Source organism: Aquila chrysaetos, chromosome 6 (genome assembly GCF_900496995.4).
Source record: "Aquila chrysaetos chrysaetos chromosome 6, bAquChr1.4, whole genome shotgun sequence".
NCBI classification, from domain to species: domain Eukaryota; kingdom Metazoa; phylum Chordata; class Aves; order Accipitriformes; family Accipitridae; genus Aquila; species Aquila chrysaetos.
In genome coordinates, this window is record NC_044009.1 from 31,067,759 (window position 1) to 31,089,012 (window position 21,254).

At 38.5% G+C, this 21,254-nt stretch overlaps 1 protein-coding gene across 1 annotated transcript in view; it reads right to left on the reverse strand.

Moving 5' to 3' along the window:
- GAD1 (glutamate decarboxylase 1) overlaps positions 1-21,254 on the reverse strand; it is a 35,451-nt gene that overhangs the window by 4,416 nt on the left and 9,781 nt on the right. Inside the window, exons 5-16 of the mRNA XM_030016742.2 lie at positions 21,008-21,250; positions 18,182-18,272; positions 13,396-13,508; positions 11,872-11,987; positions 11,687-11,766; positions 11,430-11,484; positions 10,237-10,353; positions 10,000-10,064; positions 6,498-6,576; positions 4,702-4,851; positions 2,281-2,388; positions 1,473-1,562 (exon numbers count right to left, since the gene is read on the reverse strand). Coding sequence (XP_029872602.1) covers positions 1,473-1,562; positions 2,281-2,388; positions 4,702-4,851; positions 6,498-6,576; positions 10,000-10,064; positions 10,237-10,353; positions 11,430-11,484; positions 11,687-11,766; positions 11,872-11,987; positions 13,396-13,508; positions 18,182-18,272; positions 21,008-21,250 — 1,307 coding nt within the window. The remainder of the gene's footprint in view (positions 1-1,472; positions 1,563-2,280; positions 2,389-4,701; positions 4,852-6,497; positions 6,577-9,999; positions 10,065-10,236; positions 10,354-11,429; positions 11,485-11,686; positions 11,767-11,871; positions 11,988-13,395; positions 13,509-18,181; positions 18,273-21,007; positions 21,251-21,254) is intronic.

Genomic DNA, 21,254 nt, shown 5'->3' on the forward strand with positions numbered 1-21,254 from the left:
GAACTGACTATTTAAAGGAAAACTGACAACAATATCTATCTTTTTGATTAATAGACTAAGAGCATCCTGGAGTATTCACTATGTAATAATTCTATATATTAAATGTATTAAATGTACATGTCATTTCTTTGTGCTGAAGACTTTGTCATGAAGAAATGTTTTCTTTTTATGAAAACCTACTCCAGAACCACCTTTTTTGAGGGTAACGGATGTTTTCCATGAGAGTATTATGTATTATCAAAGTCATTTTCTGGGAGTGGAGGTGGGGAGAATAACAACAATGGAAATTTTTCAACAAGATCTATGTCATAAACAATATTTTCTGTTACCATAAGCCATGGAAACCTTCCAGTAGTTTTGCAGTACTGTGCATTTACTGCAATCTCACTTCCTCACTTTAATTTACAAGGAATAATGTTCTGACAATCTTAATATTTGGTATTGACTGAGCCCAGTTTTTCCATCCAGACCATCTTTCTCCTGCTCTGCTCTCCGCCAGCCAAGGTCAGATGACTGGCTCTTCTGCTGTTTTGCAGGATGCTTTATAATGTCCTCTAACATTTAACAGTGACAAGTCAAACACTTTATCCTTCTTTCCAGTCTTGTCTATCTTCCTCTTTTCTCTCTTTTCTGGCAATTTCTTTATCTAACATGTCACTGGGTTGACCCAGGAATTTCTATTCTCTTCTGTCCTCTTTCCTCAGTGTGATGCAGACATAAAATGCTCTACAAAACCTCCCAAGTTTGCCCATTCTTCTCCCTTCCCAAATATAAAAAAAAAAAAGCAATTCATTTTGACAACTATAAAATCATTCTTTTGTCCCCTGAATCTATTTCATTCCACTTCTGTCTGCCTACAATGCTACTACAAAATTAATGTATTTCACTTCCCTCAAGTCCTAAGTAACCCAATACTTTTCTTGGTGGTGCCTCTACGATGCCTTCACTTCCCTCTATCATTTCTTCAAATAAATTTATCCCAAAGTCCTCCAAAGGGTATTCATTTTCACTGAAATGCATTAATGCATGACTAACCAAGCACATTTAAAATCAAAATAAAGACCTGACAAGGACTTACAGGTTTCCATTTCCTTTACCTGTCCCAGCATTTTCAAGTAATTACCTTTCCATTTCTCTTGCTGATATGCTGTCCTACTCAAACAGGACTGGGACATCTTTATGCCTAGCTACTTTTTAAAGATTCATAACACTTTGGGGAGCACAGAAGCGATACAAAACAAAGAATAACTGAGTATGTCCTGTATCTAGTTCTATAGGGGAAACATGACTTCAACCTCAGTATAAATAGGAGACAAAGGTGAACAAATATCAAGGTCATAACAAGCAATTGGAGAACTGACGTCCCAGAATTTAGAACATGTGTCAACACACAGATATGTTATTTTTAATAAACAGAATACTTTGGGTTGAAAGAGTAGACTATATTTTAGCATTTAACAAAAGCCACATACCCTGTGTAACTTTTCTCTTCTCTCATCACAGTCTGGCATGCCCCTGAGACTTGGCGGAATATACCAAAAACATACATTTGTATGCTCTGGCTGCAAAAAGAACCAAACACATACATCAGTAAACAAAATAATACAGATCAGTCACACACTAAAGGCTAGTCAGTAGCATATTTTAACATAGAGATGAAAGACAAAATATAGTATTAACTTTCCTAGTTCTGCATGTTAAAATAAAATAAACAGATTACAGTACTGCTGGTTGCATCTGCTGGTTTAGATTCTCTATACATTGTCCTATTTACAATGTTTTAGGGTGCTAATGAAGTGCAGATGCTTTTCACCTACACGCAGTTTTACGAGGAACTGTTTTCTAGGATTGCAGCAAGCGCAACCAAATTTTCCTTTTCGCAGTAAATGGAGATACAAAGTATATTTGTTATTTTATCAGCCAAGAGCTTATGTAGTGGCACTAGCAACAGAACATACAGCAAAAATAGCAGATGCTCAGTTACGTATGTTATAAAGTGGAATCTCAGCATGAGTAGCTTGTATTAATGTTGTCTTCATGCCCTAAACTGAGAAGTCCTCTGCAGAAGAGAAGGAGAGGAGACAAATCAGACATTTATGGTACAAAACCACATGGTTTTTGGCCAAAAAACTGCCCAGATGCCAATAGTCATGTAGTTCTCTAGAAAATAAGAGCAGTTTTGCATAGCTGGCTTGCAGAACTGTAAGAAGTATGAAGACTGTTTTCAAAATTCCATACAGATTTGGCTCCTACACACAGGTTAGATGAAAGAAAACTTACCTCCCCTTCAAAAACCATCTCAAATTCTTCTCTGTTTTTGATTTTAGTGTAGAGATATTCTGCCAGCTCCAGGCATTTGTTGATCTGATTTTCAAATCCTACTGTACCCTGTTTTAAAAAGAAAGTATTAATTGTACGGTCATTTTTCCCTCCCCCAATGCCATCATCTTTTCAGGTAGGCTTCACCCTTAAATGTTTTCAGTCAGAAAACATTTAGCAGTATTACTTCTTGTAATTTAAAAGTAAAGATAATCAACACTACAAAAGTGGCTAAATGTGGCGAACTGTAATCACTGGTTTTGTTCTCATTTTAAGAGAATTTATTATGAAAATAACAAGGTATTTTGATATTTTTAATAGATTATTTTTAGCTCTTTTTTTTTTTTCCAGTTTCCAAAAATATTATGAATATTACGTCTTGGCTTCCCAGCTATTGCTGAAAGACTAGGAACACGGAATGGAAACTCAGTTAGTAAGGGTGAAGGGTAAGAGTTGGGAAGTAATTTATTTCCTCTGAACAGTTTGCTAGAAATTTGCATTTTAAAAAGTCAGCCAGTAAAAGCTTGCAGTGTTTGCTAAAAGTCATTTGCCCACCCACTGATCTTTTGTCATATCTGATTTGTTTTGAAAGATCATAATCCCAGAAAAAGTAGATCAATGTTGATAATAAATAAGAAAAACAAAAAAGTTGTACTTTAAGAAAAAACCCACACTTTGTACATGAATGAAGAAGACAGACAAGTACACTCTTAAATTATTGCATATTTGGGGTAAGTTTTTTGTACTGAATAAAATGACTGAAGGTAAAGCAACAAGAATGCTTCTGGACCTAGGCGGTGTATTTCTACTGTGAGGACAAGAGTATGATCACTCATGGTGGCTAATGCTGAAGGAAAAATGTCCATAGCTCCTAATATTTTGTTTTCTTAACATCTTTGTAATATAAACACACAATCTGCTAGAAACAGATTCTATCTAATACCTCAGAGAACTCAAGCCCAAGAAATCTGAATCTGTCTCAAGACCAAACAGAAATCCAAAGTAACTAATTTCTAGGGAAATTTAAATTCCAGATATACAGATCAACTTAGCAATTTTAATCTATATTATTTTTAAAGAATCACATCCACAAAAATCCTACTTCTGAATTTTAAATATGACCCATATCCATTATGGTTTCCACTGTATTTTTTTTCTTTATTGTGAAGTGCTCTACTTCTTTAGTGAGGTCAGTTTAACAGGTGAATATAACAGCAGAAGTAGAATCAGCATGCTAGTTTTAACAAAATGTGTTCAGCTGGTGTTTAGAAAAATGTTCAGTCCATGCTTTGATGGTGTCTGTAGTCAGCACTTGGTAATTAGAACCATAAACAACATGCTTCAAAGTTGCTAGTCACGGTCTGATTCTAATGTGTCATAAGCAGTTTCACGTTACTGGATTACAGTACCAAAATGATTTATTTTGGAGGAAGAACTGAGACTGAACTGAAATGTACTTAGCCTGGTAATCAAATCTATGCTGATTACTAAAGTAATTGTCATAAGTATTTTGTATTGAAGTGTTGCATTTCTGAAGTACTTTTTAAAATAAACAATGGCAATTCTACAATGTGTTTAACAGCAACTGTATATCTAAAGTTCTGTTACTTTCTTCCCTCAGTCTTCAATATTGAGGAAATCTGCACAAAAACATTTTATCATCACAGGTTATTTATTTACTATTGCTGTCTAGCTCTCACCCAAAGTGAAAACTGTTTTATGATTGTACGTTTTGCTGTTAGAATTAATCTCAGTTTTATAAAAAAAGATTAGACTGTGAACAGGTTAACCAACTTAATTCCCATTTTGTCAGCAGAAGAGCAAGAAGAATAGTCATATGATGCCTGCAGATAAAGAAATAAAAATGAAATGTGTTTTCTTGACTACATGGACCCTCATCTTGTGAACATGTAAGCCTGTACATAAGCCCATGCTTAAATTCAGCCATCCAAGTATACCACAGTAGTACCAGGAAATCAACTGTTAAATCATCAGTTGGGCAAAGCTTCTTAAGTAAAAGGCTTTGTTTTCAAAGTTGCTTATAAAATCTATGCATTGAAACATGATGCTCAAAGGACCCTTGCAAGTCATCAAGTCTACTCTGCTGCTACTACAAGTGATCTGTCATAAAATACATATGGAAGTGTATAAAATCACAAAAAAAAGAAGACCATTTCTTTCTTCTAATTTCCAGCTGAATTTATTGATGGCTAACATTGTTCTACAATTCACATGGCTCTTTTCTGACTTGATACTCAGACACCTGTGTGTTTAGAGGCTGTAATTATACAAATATTTATGTTAAAAAAGTGTTCCGTTACATGAGACTTACAAATTAAATATATAAATTTCTGATTTTTGAGCTGAACTTTTATTATTTACCTTTGCCTTCCACATCAACCAGAATTTGAAAATGTCCACATGTCGACCACATTGTATTGCCTTATCTCCAGTGTCATAGGATACATCATATTGTTTGTCTTGCTGGAAGAGATAGCCTGCACACATTTGATTGCAGCCTTGAAGTATACCCTGTAGTGAAAAACATGTACTTATATGACTTATATGGCATATGTGCTTATGAAACTGTATGCATTGATAATATATTAAAAAATGTATTTCAAATATATACAGAAGAATTGTTCTTTAATGGACCAAATTATAAAATACTGACCTTGTTTTGTAAACCTGAGCCACAAAAATAATTTCATAACCTAAGGTGGTTCTCTTAGAAGTCCCTGAGTAGTCATATGGTTTTACACACCCACACACCCACACCTGAAAAAACATTCTCAGATTAATTTGGATTCTTAGTTTTTGATACTAACTTTGTCCACTTCACTTTTAAGGCTATGTTCTTAAGACTTAAATTTTTGATGTGTTAAATTACACACTAGAATAAAGCTGTGGTCTCTCAGTGCAGCAGAGAGCTACAGAAAATGAAGAAAAAAAAAAAGTAATTGAAGGCTTCAACTTTGTCCAGCTTTATGACACTTAACATTAGTGATAAATATAAGTACAAATGACCTAAACCAGACATTTTTTGCTTACAAATAAATATGGTCCTCAGACCAACAGAAACCTATGGATTCCTGGTAAATATCTCTGAAGGAAACACAGAGGGGAGCAAATTCCTGTATGTTACACAGAAGTCTTACACATGTGACATTTCTAAAAACGGTCTGTGCCTCCTTTAAAGTTTATTAGTGGTTCTTTGAAGGAGCTCGAAGACACTGGTATATCTGATAAATACAAAACCACCTATCAAAGTTCTCATATAGAGAATAAAAAATGTTGCCAAAATCCTGCAATAGTTAGCATGATAAGCATGCATGCCACTAAATAATGGCTAGTGCTTCCCTCCAATGGATGTCAAAGTGTTTTATAAACGGAAATAAATGCTGCAGTCCTCAGTTTAGAGATGGGTCACCTGGAAGAGCAGTGACAGACCTAGGGCTGGAATCCACAACTCCTTCATCCCAGTTCTATGGACAGGGACCACTTCTTCAACTAACCTCTTCTAGCAGCAATTGACATGCCAGAAATTAGTAGACAACAAAATTAGTCCTATCCACAGATGATATGACCTTTTTTTTGTCATCTAAGGAAAAATACATATTGCTTAAAAGAATTAAGACACTGGTCTTACTTTCATTGATGACAATGAAGTATCTAGAAGAAACCCCTAAAAATATACATGGAGTCATAATAAAAGCAGCATGTTTTCTTTTCAACAGAACTGAGAAGCTTTTAAACAACTATGCAGTGTAAAAAAGTTGCTTTTTATTTAAGCAGTTTAGACTGTGACAAATTACTAAGACCAAGAGTGTATCTTCAGTATATCACAGAAACAATGGGGCAGATGCTCAGATGAAATATTAGCATGGCTCTAGTGTTGTTATTAGAATATGCAAAGATTCAACAACTAAAGATCTGACCCATATTGTCTGCATCTTTAACAAAACAAACAAAAAAAAAACCCAAACCCCCCAAAAACAGAAAAGATAAAAACCAACTTCCCAAAGACAATGTAAATCCACACAATTATTCCTTCCAAAAGAAGTTTTGAAATTAAATTGATTTTGCACTACGCTCTTAAAAAGTAGGGCTTGATATTTCCTTGCTCTTTTTTTTTTTTTTTTTTTTTAAACTGCTGTATTATTAAATGTAAGGCAGACCTTCTCCCGGACAAGAATGGCAGAACATTGTAACAACACTCCCATCATCTTGTGTGGATTCCAAGTGACTGAGTTGGCTCTGCAAAAAAATTACACATTCAGATAGGTTTGGAAAACAGAAATTTAACCTAAAGCAGTCACCTTTGTTTTCTGCTTTCAGATAGAACTGTATGGAGTTTTGACCATGATGATTTCACTATGGAGATTATTACTGTCTCAAGTGTCATCTTTCCCAGCTATACTGTCCAGGAAAGGAATTTTTCATGCGTTAACATTGCAATGTCAGACTTCTGATTAGTTTATATTATTACTAATACCAGCTAATTAGTGTCAGACTATGCTGATTAGCTGATACAGTAACTTCATCCCCGGAAGACTCCACTTCTAGAAATAGCACTAATAAAACTAACAAAAACAGTCTGACAGGTTATATCAATTCAAGGTACTGATTGGGAGAGGGGGGTGTCAGAGAATTAAGGGAATAATATGAATTCTGGGAGAATACAGTTCTTTACTGAGCAGCTGCCGCAGAAGTAGAAAGCAAAGGAAAAGACACTCCTCGTACTTACCTGCTTTTCCAGTTAGAGCCACAAGAGACCTTTTCTGTACTAGCTTGTCAAACCCATGCACTGTTAAAAGCTATAAAACTACATCACAATCCTACCATTCTGTGTGTAAAGCTTAAAACTTTTTACGTGTAAACACAGGTGGATGCACAAGATCACCTAATTTACTAGCCAAACAGATGAGCTGTTCTGTATTATTAACATACTATCCTAGACAGTTTAATGATGACGCCAAAATAAATGTGCCAACATCACACATCCATTGACCTCTTCACCCTAAGTAATTAATTAACAAATGTCCCCTTGATTCACTGTGTGTTCCAGAGAAGGAAAGTGTATAATCATATTTCACAGACTATGCATGTGTTCTTACAATGTCGTCGAAAGAAAATGCAAAGGTATTTCCTCCTCTTCTACAGCCTGCTCTCAGAGGACACAGACACAAGCACAGTTCCTCTGTTTTGAGCAACACAATGACTCCTTCACCCCAGTCTGAGGACCACTAATTCCATAAAGATTCCAGATATGATTCCAACCTCTGTCTGCACTAGGTTAGACCGCAGCACCCCTCAGCCAGAAGAACAGCGCAGTCTGTGCTCTAACTGGGGAGCTCACCACCCTTCTAAAATCTCCTGCTTAGGCAATGCAAACCTGCAGGTATATAGCTCAGACTTCGGAGGCAATTACCTTTTAAAAAAACTTCACTAATATTTCAGATGGACTAGTCAAGAAACAGGAATTTATATAACAGCTCATTTCCTTTTGAGAGTGCTATGGTTTCAGTTGAGCTCATTTATTTAATTTTCAGGGTTCCAAACAAAGACAATTTCAAGTCATTTTCACATGGAGCATTAGGTTTATTTTAACACCAAGATGTCACTCTCTACCCTGCACAGCCAGCCAGCCGGAGGCTGTCCCACACAGTCAATCCCAGCTCTGTACCACGGCAGCGTGCCAGTCCTTACACACTTATGTCTCCGGGCAGGCCAAGTCTGGCTTGAGCGTTAACAACAGACCCCAGCTGGGGCCCGTGACGGGCAATTACACAGCACACGCGGGCCCCATCCCACGTCTGCAGATCCATACAGCTGACCAGAAAAGAAATAATATCACGCTTTGTGGCCTGCAGCTTTCTGTATTTGCTTAAGATTACGGTCTTGATTAGCACCTCTGGGTTGACCTCAGGTCAAAAGAGGTGTGCAAACTACTGTGACCAAACCTGTGTAGCTTAAGGAAACCACTTTACAATGCTGACCTCGTATTAGACATGTTGCCATAACATGAGTGACTAGCAAATTGGACTGGGCAGGGGCTGATACGATTCTGCTACTTCAGAGCACTCCTCCCACACCAGACATGGCTGTCCCTGCGACAGAAGGGTCCACATGGTTTTCCTACCAGTTCTTCTGTACATTATTTTTTATGTTGTACTTGCTCTTCACTTACTGTATGAGATGCCCACCACTAGGAAAGTTTTTTTTTCCCCTAAGGAAGAGCTTTGTTCACTGCTCTCATTTTATGCCTTTACACAGTGCCCACATTCAGCACCGTTGACTCAAGGAAGCAATTTGGTGCTAATTTGAGAGTACATGGGTAGAGCTTGTTTCAAATCTGTTTTGCTTCCCTGGAAGCTGGTATCTGCAATGATGGGAAACATCTTATGTTTCTGGTTCTTCATTGCTTTTCTGATTTTTATTCAGACGGGCAGCCTTTTATGGTAGAGCAGTTTCAGAGGAAATCTAGAGACAAACACACCCATGGGGATATAAACATAGCATCTTCTACAGACTACAGCCTTGTCATCACTGGATATGGGAACAACCGTGCCAAAGACTACACAAGGGACTCCTCCAAAGTCTGAATTGTAAGGACCAGGGGGAGGGACACACTCTCACTCTGCTATCACTTTCAACACAAATGCTTTGCCTTTTCAAATTTGGTTCAATTAATTATTTAATAAAGGCTGGCTTCTGGTCTCAGTGGGCACCTTGGTAACCTGGGTTATGTGCTTGGGGGCACACATGCACTCTTTTCTGCAGACTTCACTCTGGCCTCTACAAGAACTTCGTGCTTGTTTCATGTAATCGCCACGTGGCACCAACTCATAAGCCCCTGTGCCCTGAGACACGGTGAGTATCTGTGACTCTTTCTGGCCTCCCTGTAAGTTCCCTCAGTCTTCTGCCTGGCACAGTAGAATTATACCAGCTCTGTGCTATCATAGTCCTTTCCAGCCTTATAGGTACTGAAATTTGCCCCTAAAAATTGCTGCTAATTCAGTCTCTAGCATGTGTTCCTCTCTTTGTTGTATACACATATATATTTATGTGTGTGTGTGTATAGATAAGCTATACAAAAGCAAGCATATAAATATATTTATAAACTTTCATTTATAGAACACTCCTTTTCAGGCAGAACATACACTCTTTATTTTCTGGAAATAACTGCAAACATCTTTCAGGAGAGAGTCTCTATAGTAAATTTCCACCATGTCATGGCTTCCCATCATAGGTATTTATACTCAAACACCTTCTCTGGATTCCTCATTTCTCACTGCTATTCAAAAAGCCCTACATTTCAGAGATTGTCTAGCTCTCAGACTTTGTTATTTCCTCAAATCCTCCTTCACCCATTCCCAGACTTATGATCCCTTCAAAGCTATGGATAGAACAATCTCCCTTCCTTTTTGCCAGGCAATACCCCATCCTCCTTCAAATCTGCTGAAAACTTACCTTTCACTCAGCTGTACTTCACTGTTTTCTTCTGTAGTATTCTTTCAATCTTCCTAGTGTGAACCTTTCCTGTATGTCTTGCTTTTGTTTAATTTAGTGTTTAAACTCCTTAATGCAGCAAATTAATCTTTTCATTAATTTGTGAAGTGTCCTGTACCTTATGAAAGCACTTTAATAACAGTATTACAAGTAAGCACTGTATAGTACCTTTCTATTCCATTCAATTTATGACGATGCTTTCGGGACATTAAAAGTCCACCTCCCCAGGCAGCCTGGAAGAGATAGAAAAAAGAGAAGACTCATTGTTTTGGAAAAGCGTAACATATTTTAATTTACTTAGGATCTAGTAATAAATACTTTAATTCAAGACAAAATGTGTAAAAAAAAAAAAAAAAAAAAAAATCCTCTTTTGCCTGAAAAACAGCACTTCATTTAGTTACTTACATCTACATGGAGCCAGAGGTTATATTTTTCACATATATCTGCAATCTCCTGTATTGGATCAAAGGCTCCATAAACTGTTGTGCCTGCAGTTGCATTTACAAAAAGAGGAATGTATCCCTACAATAAAAATAAAAATATTAAATACAAAATTGAACCTCTTTCAGAAAAAAAATATATGTGAAAACAATTTTAGAAATGTTGCTATCCCATTTTCCGGCCTAAAAATGTTTTTCCTTCCATGTGAAAGGTACATATAAGCAACAGTAGAAACTAACAAATTGTATACATAGTAGGAACAAACTCTGTTTTTATTGTACTGTAACTTCACAAAATTAACTAGTCAGAAGGTAAAGAATATTATTTTGTCTAATCTCTTTCAGTGAGGAGATTCAAACATCCTAGTAGAAGACTAGCAATAGTCAAGTAAAGTTGAGACGTTTACAGCAGTATAAAGGAAAATTAATTAATGTGATATGTAAGTTGTGATTTGAAGGCTTGAAGTTGTTCTTTTAGTCTTTATCTCCTAATAAACAGAACAAAGCAGAACAAAGCAATCGAAAATAAAAGCAATAAATGTGGAACTATCAAAGTGAGTCAATTATGAATTAGATGAAATAAATGTGAACTTCAATTTCATAGACTGCTCAAATGTAAAGAAGTAAAAAAATAATAATCTTGATTGCTCTAACTTTGGTGGGTTTATAGAAAATTAATGGATTTTTCATTGCATTGATTCAAGAAATAACAATGAATGCCTCAAAAAAATTAAACTTAGTGGCTATATTTACTAACCTTGCAGTCTCACACTTGAAATCTATGGGAATTTTTAGGACTTCAATAGAATTTTTGATGGTTTTGGCTAAACTTTAAGGTTTGGATAAAAGTAGGTTTAGTTTCATGTTTTCATACTTTTTTCCATATATTTCCAAACAAAGTTATTTTTAAAAGTCATAAGATACAGATGTGGTTCAAGAGTTAAAAATACTTTGTTTTTAAACAGTAAATGGAAACCTTCGCAAGACATATAGATAATTCCCTAAACAATACATGAATGTATAATTAAGCAGCTGAAAATATTATTATAACATTTATATCATTATAGTCTTCTCTTTTAATGTTAACCCTCAGCCTTCAAAGGAAGAGGTAATTTTACTAAGCCAAGCATTTAAGCACTGATTTTTAAGAACACAAACCTTTTGTTTTGCTTCCAAAATTTTTGCCTCCAAATCAGCTGGTATTATTTTGCCTCTGTAATTATTGTAGAAACAGAAAGACAAAGAAAATTAGAGTGCATATGGAAATACTAGCTACAGTTGAAATAATTTAATAGGATTTTCTCAACAGGCCATTAGCACCTTGACACACTGTACTGAACCAGTCCTTAAGCACAATACAACAAATTTAACAGATGAACACATTTAATATATCAAAACTTTAGCATTCATCCTACCTTTCATTGCATTTTATCAAAATCACATTGTCTGTTCCAAATCCAAGTGCAGCTCCAGCTTTCTTTATTGAGTAGTGACTCTGCAGCAAAACATAGGCACATTTAATGGAATGGTTGTTTAATGATGAAACATCTTCACAACATACATCAATAAATTAAGAATTAGCAGTGTATTAAAAGCTCACATGTTCTGAGGTAAAGAGAACCAGTTTAGGGACTGCAGCCATGCCTTTGGTTTTGACTTCAGGGAAATACTTGTAGCGTGCAGCCATTATGCTGTACATGTTGGAGATGGCTCCTCCTGTAAATGAATAATAAAATAGTGATAATGAGAAAAAAATGCATATTAGACCAAAGACATACAAGTCTCATTTGCATTATGCAGTGGAAGTGGCAGTGAACTATGGAAAAATAAATCTCAGAAATGCATGGTCATCTGTCTAAACAGCAGAGGGACAGACCCTCTAGAAAGTCATACTGATAGAATTTCCTATCCATCATCGCTTTCAATTGCTAACATTTTGTAACACATTCCTTAAAAGTTCAGCTTTCATTGTGCTGCTTTTGCATGACAGCTTCTTGTTAGCAAGAAAAACAGGAAGTTATCAAATAGTCTGACACTGAAGAAATGTCGCATACTGGATGGATTTATCCCATCTCACTGTAGGTACAGAAGTAGATGCCTTAAAGGTAGATTTCTACAGCCGAGCTAGTTATTCTAAGCTTCCTCATAGTCAGTTAAGGGACAGAGGAACTTTGCTGCCTATGATTCAGCTAATCTATTTTGACACTTACTTTTGAAGAATGTGAATTGAGGGAAAGCACCTATTTCTCTTGGTTTACTGCTAAAAAGAGCCCAGGACAATTAGCTCAGTTCTACAATGCAGACCTCAAGATTTAGTAAGATGATTCTCATCCATAAAGTCTAGGATAACTTCCTCCTCTAATATTTCTTCATCAACAAGAACACTGAGAAAGATCTGTATTTTTCTAGCAGATGGGCCTGGAGATGAAGCAAGTATGCATTCCTGGATTTTATGTGGGCTGTTCCAAAAGGAGGTGGAATTGTCATTCATCCTCTGAAACAGGATGGTGTCCCCCCACGCCAAACCCAGAAATCTGGAGTTCTGCTGGGCACCCATGTTGTCCACACGTGGGTCCAGGACCTCCACATGGTTTACCAGTCTTTTCAATCACTGCTGACTGCCTTTATATCACATTCATGGGAAGACACTTTGTCTTGGTCTTCATACTGGAATCATACTTGTGAATCCAGTCAGATTAAGTCCCAGATAATATGTCCTAGAAAGTGACAGGCAGTCACAGTCTTTTTCTGACTGTGAGCCCAAATCCTCACTGACTACCAAAGAAGTCAGTACATGATTCTCAAGAGCTATTGGTCAGCAGGAATTGTGGTTGCTCAGCACCTCCAGAAATTAAGTGCAAAAAAAAGGCTGTTTAAATGCCTAACTATATACCAGAGCTTGTAGTCAAGTTTTAAAATGTTGACCAGCCACAATACATAGCCACACTGAAAGATAATTTCCCCCCCCCCCGCCAGCTTTTGCATTTAAACAAAGCATTCCTACTTCTAAATATCTGATGCATTGTTTTGTGTTGCAGATATCGTGGGCATTCAGACACAGCTTATATATATTTTAACTTTTGAAGTTCTAGTCAAACCACCAAAACAGAAAGAAAAAACTCACCAGGTGAGAATATTCCATCACCATCTTTATTTGACCATCCAATAATCTCTCTCATCTTTCGAAGTGTTATTTGTTCCATGAGAACAAAAACAGGGGCAATTTCATAGGTAAACCTGCATGGATAAAGCAAAAAAGCCCACCAAACAAAATCAAATACAGATTCTAAAAACACACAATAAATTCCCAGTCTATGATTCTTTGTGAAAATGCTTAAGATTCCTAAAAGTTTTTCTATAAATTGAGGTTCTGATATTGCAACCTTTACCCAAACAAAAATCCTCAGGAACGCAATACTGGAAATATTGGTCAATAAAAACTGCAGTATTACCTCTTTTGCAACTTTCTATATAACCAACATAAGACCTAATGCTCGCCATCATAGCACTGCCAACTGCTGTACAAGATTGTACTGTAAAACATTTGTTTCCCAAAGTGCCAGTTCCACACTTGTGGAGTAAGACATTGCCAAATCCTTATGAAAACAGTGAACTTCACTGAGCTAAACACAACCATAATTAGAAGTATTGAGCTAGGGCTTCAAAGTCTAAATACAATTAATTATGTGGATTTATTCTGTTGATGATCTCCAAGGACAACTTATTTCTACAATACCATGCGATCAATAACTGTCAAGAGTAATTATAAATGATGATTTTCTAATTACCAAAAACAAGTCAGCAGTCAACTATTGTATCCACTTCATGAGGGCAAAAAACATTGCATAGTCTGGTATGCCCTGATGTCACAGACAGATATGTGGATGGAAAGTGACAGCCATACAACCATTTTTGATGATTAAGGTACATGGATAAATTGCTACTGCTGTAAACAAACTCTGCTTGCTGTGTATGCCAAAAAAAAAAAAAAAAAAAAAAAGTAAAAAAGGAGGGGGGAAATGGAGGCAGAGAGAAACTAAACAATCAACCTGTGATTTCCAAGGGAATCTATAAGAATATGACACCCTGACACTCTGATCTGACTCATGTCTTCCACTTGAATAATTTCACCAAAACATGTGTTGTCTCTCTAATACCACAATGACATTTTGAGAATGGCAAACTTTAAGAAGACGTGATATGAAGAAGTGAACCTGTGTCTGAAAAGCTTTTATTTACAGCTACACTGGTTAGTTAAAATACTAATTTTTTTTTCAATCCTTATGTGTCCTTAGTCCACCACTACTATTTTTTAAAACATTCCTTTAAGATTAAACAGCATTTGTAATTTAATTGTTGTAATTACTATTTTCAGAACCCAAAATACTGCTTATTTTGCTTTTATTATAATTAGAACTGTCAGAGACAGACAGTTGAACACCAATCTGAAGTTTGGGTGCTGCCAATATTTACAGAGACACAAAATTAATAGATCAGTTGGTGTCTGCTAACAGTGGGGGGGTTTCTTGTTTTGTTTTTAAGCACTGCAAGTCTAGGATATATTCCAATCTTTACTTAGGCAGAATAACCAACTGAAGTCAACAGGAACTTGGCAGTGTACAAGATCACTGTAGTCTAATACAAGATACATTTAAGTCAATGTGATTTTTTTTTCCACCAGTTTAAACACATCTTGATTTTTGTCCTGAGACCTTCGACACTAATCCCTACATACTTCCCAGAAGACTTAAAAGCTTGTACAAAAAAAAAAAAAATATAATGTTAAGCAAGTTTTCTGTATATAGAATATCAAGTGTTCACAAGGGGAATTTTGAATATACTTAAACCCAAGTAAAATACTTATTTTATTACATAATTATTTTCTGACTCTCCAAAGGCTGACAAAGAAATAAAAGAAGATTGCAGACAATTATAAAGTATAAAGCCAATGCAGCTATATTAGATGATGGCTATTATTTTAAAAATCACATCTCGCTAAAGTTCACTCCAACCTATTTGTTTTAAACTTAAATGATTTTAAAAAATTCAGTTAAACGCAGAAAATGCATTCGGCTTGGAAGAACCTGTCCAACTTTAGAACCAATCTCCTGACAAAAAATGCTGATTAGATTTTTTGTACAGTTACAGTATTTACAGGTATTTCTATGAATTAGCTAAAACAGTCACAAGTCTCAGCTCTTTACTAACAGAATAAATGAATGAGGTTTTTGGTAGTGGCCAGTGCTGCCTTAATTCTGCTCTTACCTAAAGGCCAAATCATTTTATCAGGCCAAATCATTCTAGCTACCTGTCCTCCTGTTTGCCAGTACATAAAAAGCATTCTGAGAATAAACGTAAAGCATTTTACACCATTTTTCTATGTTACATTTTCATAACTATAAATGCATAATAGTCAAAATACCAATACTATTCTCTTGTCTTGGCTAACAGTGGGCATAAAATGAACTTCCAGATAATATTATTGCTTTCTAACCTCAGCTGGCTGCTGCATGGTGAGTGAATGCCCTGTAGTACAGATCCCTAGAGCTGGATGAATAACAGCAACTTCTGAAATTTCCACCCTGAAGGTCTTATGGTTAGCGATTAAGCTATGAATAGCACATTGATACATTATTTCCAAGTCAATGTGGGAAGCTAACTATGTTTAATTTAATATGTTAACTTCAGAGTGACATTTAAGTAGTATTTCCTAATGACAATTTAAAATTTTAAGAGAGTACAGATGTTTTGATTACTCAAAACTCATTTGTGAAAGAAAACACATTTTTTAATTGTTTGCAAATATTTTAAGTATTGTTTATAGGTAGAAAAGAAAAAATGGCAAATGGAAAACATTCCCTACCATAATCCAGTGTTACTGTCACTTGTGTGTTACATGCTTGTGCAGCTGAAATAGGTTAGAACAGTTTCTAGGTAAAGGTCAGAACCTGCTCTTCTGTGCTGGAACACTGCTCAAAACAAATAATATGTTCCCTAGAGCTGACAGAGACGATTTGGCTATTTTTAATAACCTTCTCTGTCAGTTCTTTGAATGATATTTTACAAACATCTTGCTTTAACCTTACTTTCAATTACTGTGTTATTTGAAAGCATATAATGTTGACCTTGGTTTGCTGAAAAAAAGAGAACAATGCATTATTTTGAATTTGCTAAGCCTCATACAAGCAAATAGATACTCAATTTTCATGCTTGCAGAGTATTTTCAAGATATGTTCTTGTTTAAAGCATAAATTGATCAGAAACTAGCTTTATAGAAATAGCTATTTAACAATTTACTTTTAAAACCAAAGGAAAAAGCAACCTCATTTAAAAAAAAAAAAAAAGTTACTCTTTCAGAAGAGAATAAGTGAGTGTGATGTTCTTAATAATGATGGCAATATTTCATAATACTATCACAGTCTGCCACAGAGCTGAATTCTATTATGTCCTATCAGATTTGTGCAATTTCACTGATTACAAAAGGGTAACTAAGCTAGGATAACTTAGTTGGTCAAAGGAAAAGGGGCTTCCAAAAAGTGACAGTCTCTGAAGTATGTGTTTGTCACAGAGGAACAATATTTAAGCAAAGTTTTCTTTTAGAAATGTAATCAGGTTTGTTTTCAGTTTTAATTGTGGTATAAAAAAAAAAGAAAGCACTTTAAAGCACTTTGCAATACTTGTTTTATGATTAAAATATATGATGCTGGGTTTTCTTCCCAATCAGCTTTTAAATCTGAATGTCTCGCACCAATTTTTAGCAAACAGAGAACTAATTGAGAAGATGATTATTACGAAGAGCCGGCTGGTTTTGGCTGGAGCACCTTATGTATTTTTCTTTATTGTGCTAATGTCACAAAACAAGCACAGCTCATAATCCACATAGAGCTGCTAGTAATCAGCTATACTTAATGAACCATATAGTCATGGATAGGCCAGTGAAAATATTGTTCATTTTCCAATCTGCAGATATATTTCCTGCGTTCTGCCAATTAGCAGAAAACTACCCAAAACAGAGGTAGCTTTAGAGTTAAAACACATCCAATACAGGACTAAACCAGAGCAGTCTGTTACCTGCCAAGTATTTGGTCTCCCATCACATTTTCGAGCATATACAAATCCACACATAAATAAAAACTGGCTAGAAGTTTTTAGGTTTGGTGGAGTTTTTTTCATTAATTACCCTCTTTGTTGCATGTATTCAACATAATACCTTACGTTTACATCTAGCCTTCATTAATTTTGAGGTCAAGAAAAATTAGGAAAAGTTTCCTCACTGATGTGTTCTAGATGTAAAATTTTACTTTTTTTATACTTCCATTTATTTATTTACACACAACTTTAATAAATCTTAGACTAACTCCATTATTATCAAATTAATTTTTAATGTTACATTTTTAATCATTTGGAAGCCATCCAGAAGCCACTTCTTTACCAGCACATGAACAGGAGAAGGTAGTGCCCCAAGCCTACTACCTCTGAAGTCAACAGGAAAAAAGACAATAAATTTGTATGTATTTTGTATATTAGTGTTAATATATGGATAGCTGCAGAATTACTCAGTCTAGGGATGAAGCTTAAAAAACAAAATCAGAAAGAGATAAAGAAGATTGGTCCAAGAGAAGAAAAATAATTTCATGTTATTATATTAGAATCATTATGTTTTACTTACCATGTGTTCTGGGATATTTGCATTTCTATTTATCAGAAACGTAAAACTGTTCAGCTTTATATAACTGTTTTCACTGTATTACTGCCACATTAAGAAAAATATAAGATGCTTTTATTGAAGATGCAGCAATCGTCATTTAAAGAAGAAAATTATACACGCCTGTGACAATACACGTCTACCATGATAGATGGCAGCCCCTGTAAGCACCAGTCACAGACGCTGACAAGATGACGCTGCTTACATGTTTGTATTAGCGGTTGATGTCAGCCACTCCCCAGCCAAACCAATAATGTCCAGTCCTGTGGACAGCTGATTGAAAAAGCGAGGATGACCTGGAAAGAGAATCGAGAGCAACTTAGAACAACTCCACCGGTATCTCTCAGGTTTCAATTTTAAACCGCCCAACTCTCGTGACACCAGCGATGGTTTTGCACTCGTAACACACTTGCAGAGGTGGTTCCCAAGCAAGTCCTCCTTATGTGGAGACCGTTAACCAACATTCAGGGATGCCTCGTCACAAACTTGAAAAACCGCTTCGGAGGGAACTCCCGTATGGCGCATCATTAGCGTTTAAATGACAAGAGAGAACCTCAGAGCCGACTGAGCCTGTAAAACACCTCCGGAACCTGTGCAAGGGCTCGGAGTAGCCCATCTCCAGAGCTGCCCCCCGAGCTCCGCCGCGCTGCGAACTCGGGGGGAAAGGGGGAGCAGGAATACTTGAACACTTGGCAGTAACAGCCTGCAGGTGCTGGGGCCATTTGCATCTGAATGGAGAAAGAGGGGAAGGCTGATCCGCTTGTGACGAGGCTGTAGGGGCGAGGGAGGGGGGGCGAGGAGCCAGTCAGTCGCTCGCTGAGCCGCACGGCCGCGGGAGCGGCGTCTGGCGGGGTCTCGGCGGGAAACGTCCCGGTGCGGCGGGGCGCCGAGAGCCCCCCGAGAGCCCCTGGGCACGGGCGTTGTCCCCACGTGGTTTAAAAGCTAGGATTCACCTCATCAACAAAGGCTTTGCTGTCAAACACACATCAATCATATTCCTGTATTTCAGCCGAAGTCGCCTTAACAACTTTTGTAAGCGATAAGCCCGACTATTGGGGGCCCGCTTTTCTAGCATGAAGTGATGACATTCCTAACAAATGATGACGGACTTTGAGAGGAGGCAGAAGGTGTCGTGATTTAGCCCTTATCTCTGCTCTCTTGGGAAAGGACACGCAGATAACACACTGAGGACAGCCCAGCCCGAGATGGGGCGTTCAGCGCTCGACGCCCGGAGGGACCCTGTCACGTCGCATTTGGCTCAACACTGGGAACATCAGCATCTTTTGACATAAAGAAATAAATGCGGTTCTGCTCTGAGCGATGTCAGCGGGAACCTTTTGGAGGCGTGAGCCCGCCGGCGCTGCCGCGTCTCGGCACATCCTGAAGAGGAGGCTGCCGGGGAAACCGGGGGAACACGGAGGCAAAGTGGCCGGGCTGCTCCCACCCCGGGGAGCCAAGTGGCTCCGGCCTAAAGCCCAGAAACATCACCACGGCTTAGCTATTTGCTTTGCGCATCAGCACTTCTCTCCCTTGCCATGACACACGGTTTGGGAAGTTATTTTAAGGGACATTTCGCTGACCTCCCAAAGCTGTCAGAGAGCCTGCGGTCTCCTGAGGCTGGGCTGCAGATTCAGCCCCGCTGGCTTTAGAGGGAGAGAGAACGTGAGCCCTTGGGGCCTGGGAAGGCAGGGCCTGTGTCCTGGGGTCGTCACACAGCCCGAGCAGCTCTTCTTCAAAGCTGCACCAGGTACTGCTTTGAACAGAGCTTGCGTCCGATCGGATACCTGCACCTCAGCTCCCGGGGACGGGTCCTACCGGTCCCGCAAAAGCTTCAGGGGAGAGCGGGGTGAGGGTAAGAGCTTGCCCGACATCCCGGCGCAATGGATAGCGGAATAACGGTGCAAGCACACAGACCGCAGGGAGTCTGGCTTTGCTGCTGGCCACCTGTTCAACAACCCACGGGTTTGGGAGTGAGATACGCTCCCCTTTGATTAAGGACACAAAATCAAAATACGCCCCTGATACTCTTGAATAAATCAAACCACCACGTAAACGGGAAAAGACAGGAAGCTAACCGCCACATTTGTTGTCAAGATTCTGTTCCTTGAATGCACTGCGTTGGGTTTTCACAGCTGCATAACTAAAGAGCGTAGGAAGCAGCCCCCCGTGCTTCAGACAAAAGCCTCGCTCGGCCAGCTCCCCCCCCCCCCCCCCCCCCCCCCCCGCCGCCCGCCATGGCAGCACGGCTCCCCTGCCCTTCCCTGCCCTGCCCCGAGGGCTGCTCGCCGGGCAGAGCTCAGCAGCCCTGAATGAAACGCTGGAGCAGGACTGCGGAGGTGAGACACGGTCCCGGCACCGTTACCACTCCAGTTCCTGACCTGCTTGGGTACGTACAGCAGTCAGGGCTCGTTGCCAGCCCTGCTTTCTGCTGATACAGATGTAAAACGTTCCAGGCCAAACAGCCTGGAAGAGCACAGACTTCGCTCTAGAGCCTGGCTACAGCTCACCCAGTAAAAGAAGTGATCATAAACGGGCATTTCTGTGTGATTCAGAATGACCTGGACAGGCGGGGCTCCTGGGTAATGGGCTGAAATCCACAGGGTTCCTTTATTGATGATTCCTGGGATTTCAGTCTCTTTTTCATTAAACGTCTGGTGAACATAAAGAAGAAAAACTGCAAATTCAGTGTCATTTATGCCCTCATTTACCTAATGATATTGCTCCCCGGAGATACAGACAGCTCGCATTTCATCAAGTGAAAGAGATTACGTCTTAAAAACTTGTTTCTGGGCTCTGCAAACAGCACCGAGCCCTGCCCGCTGGGGACGGATGGAGCATCAATAACTTAAGTTTCCGAGCAGAGACATTTCCAGTGCCTGCAGACAGCCCTGGAGCTGAGCCTCCAGGGAGGCAGAGTCGAGGGCATGGAGAGGGTGTGGGCTTACCTCTGTGGGCTCAAGCCCACTCCCTTTACCTTGGGCCTGAGAAAAGCCCCAGGAGGGACTCTCCAGAGTAGTGTGCGAGAACCTACCTGTCCTCACTCCATACTTCAGCGTGTCCCGACAGTCCACCAGGATCTGCTCCAGGGACTCGGGGTTGTCTGAGAGCTCCAGGTTGAAGCCCTCCATGCCCTCCAGGAGCTGGTGCGGGTGGTGGAAGTCCAGCACTTTGGTGGATCTGTCAAACGTCTTCCTCACATAGTTGAGGAGGATGTCCACGACCTCCAGCAGGAACTGCATGGTCTGCTCCTCGCCATTCTTGGCGGGCAGCAAATCTGC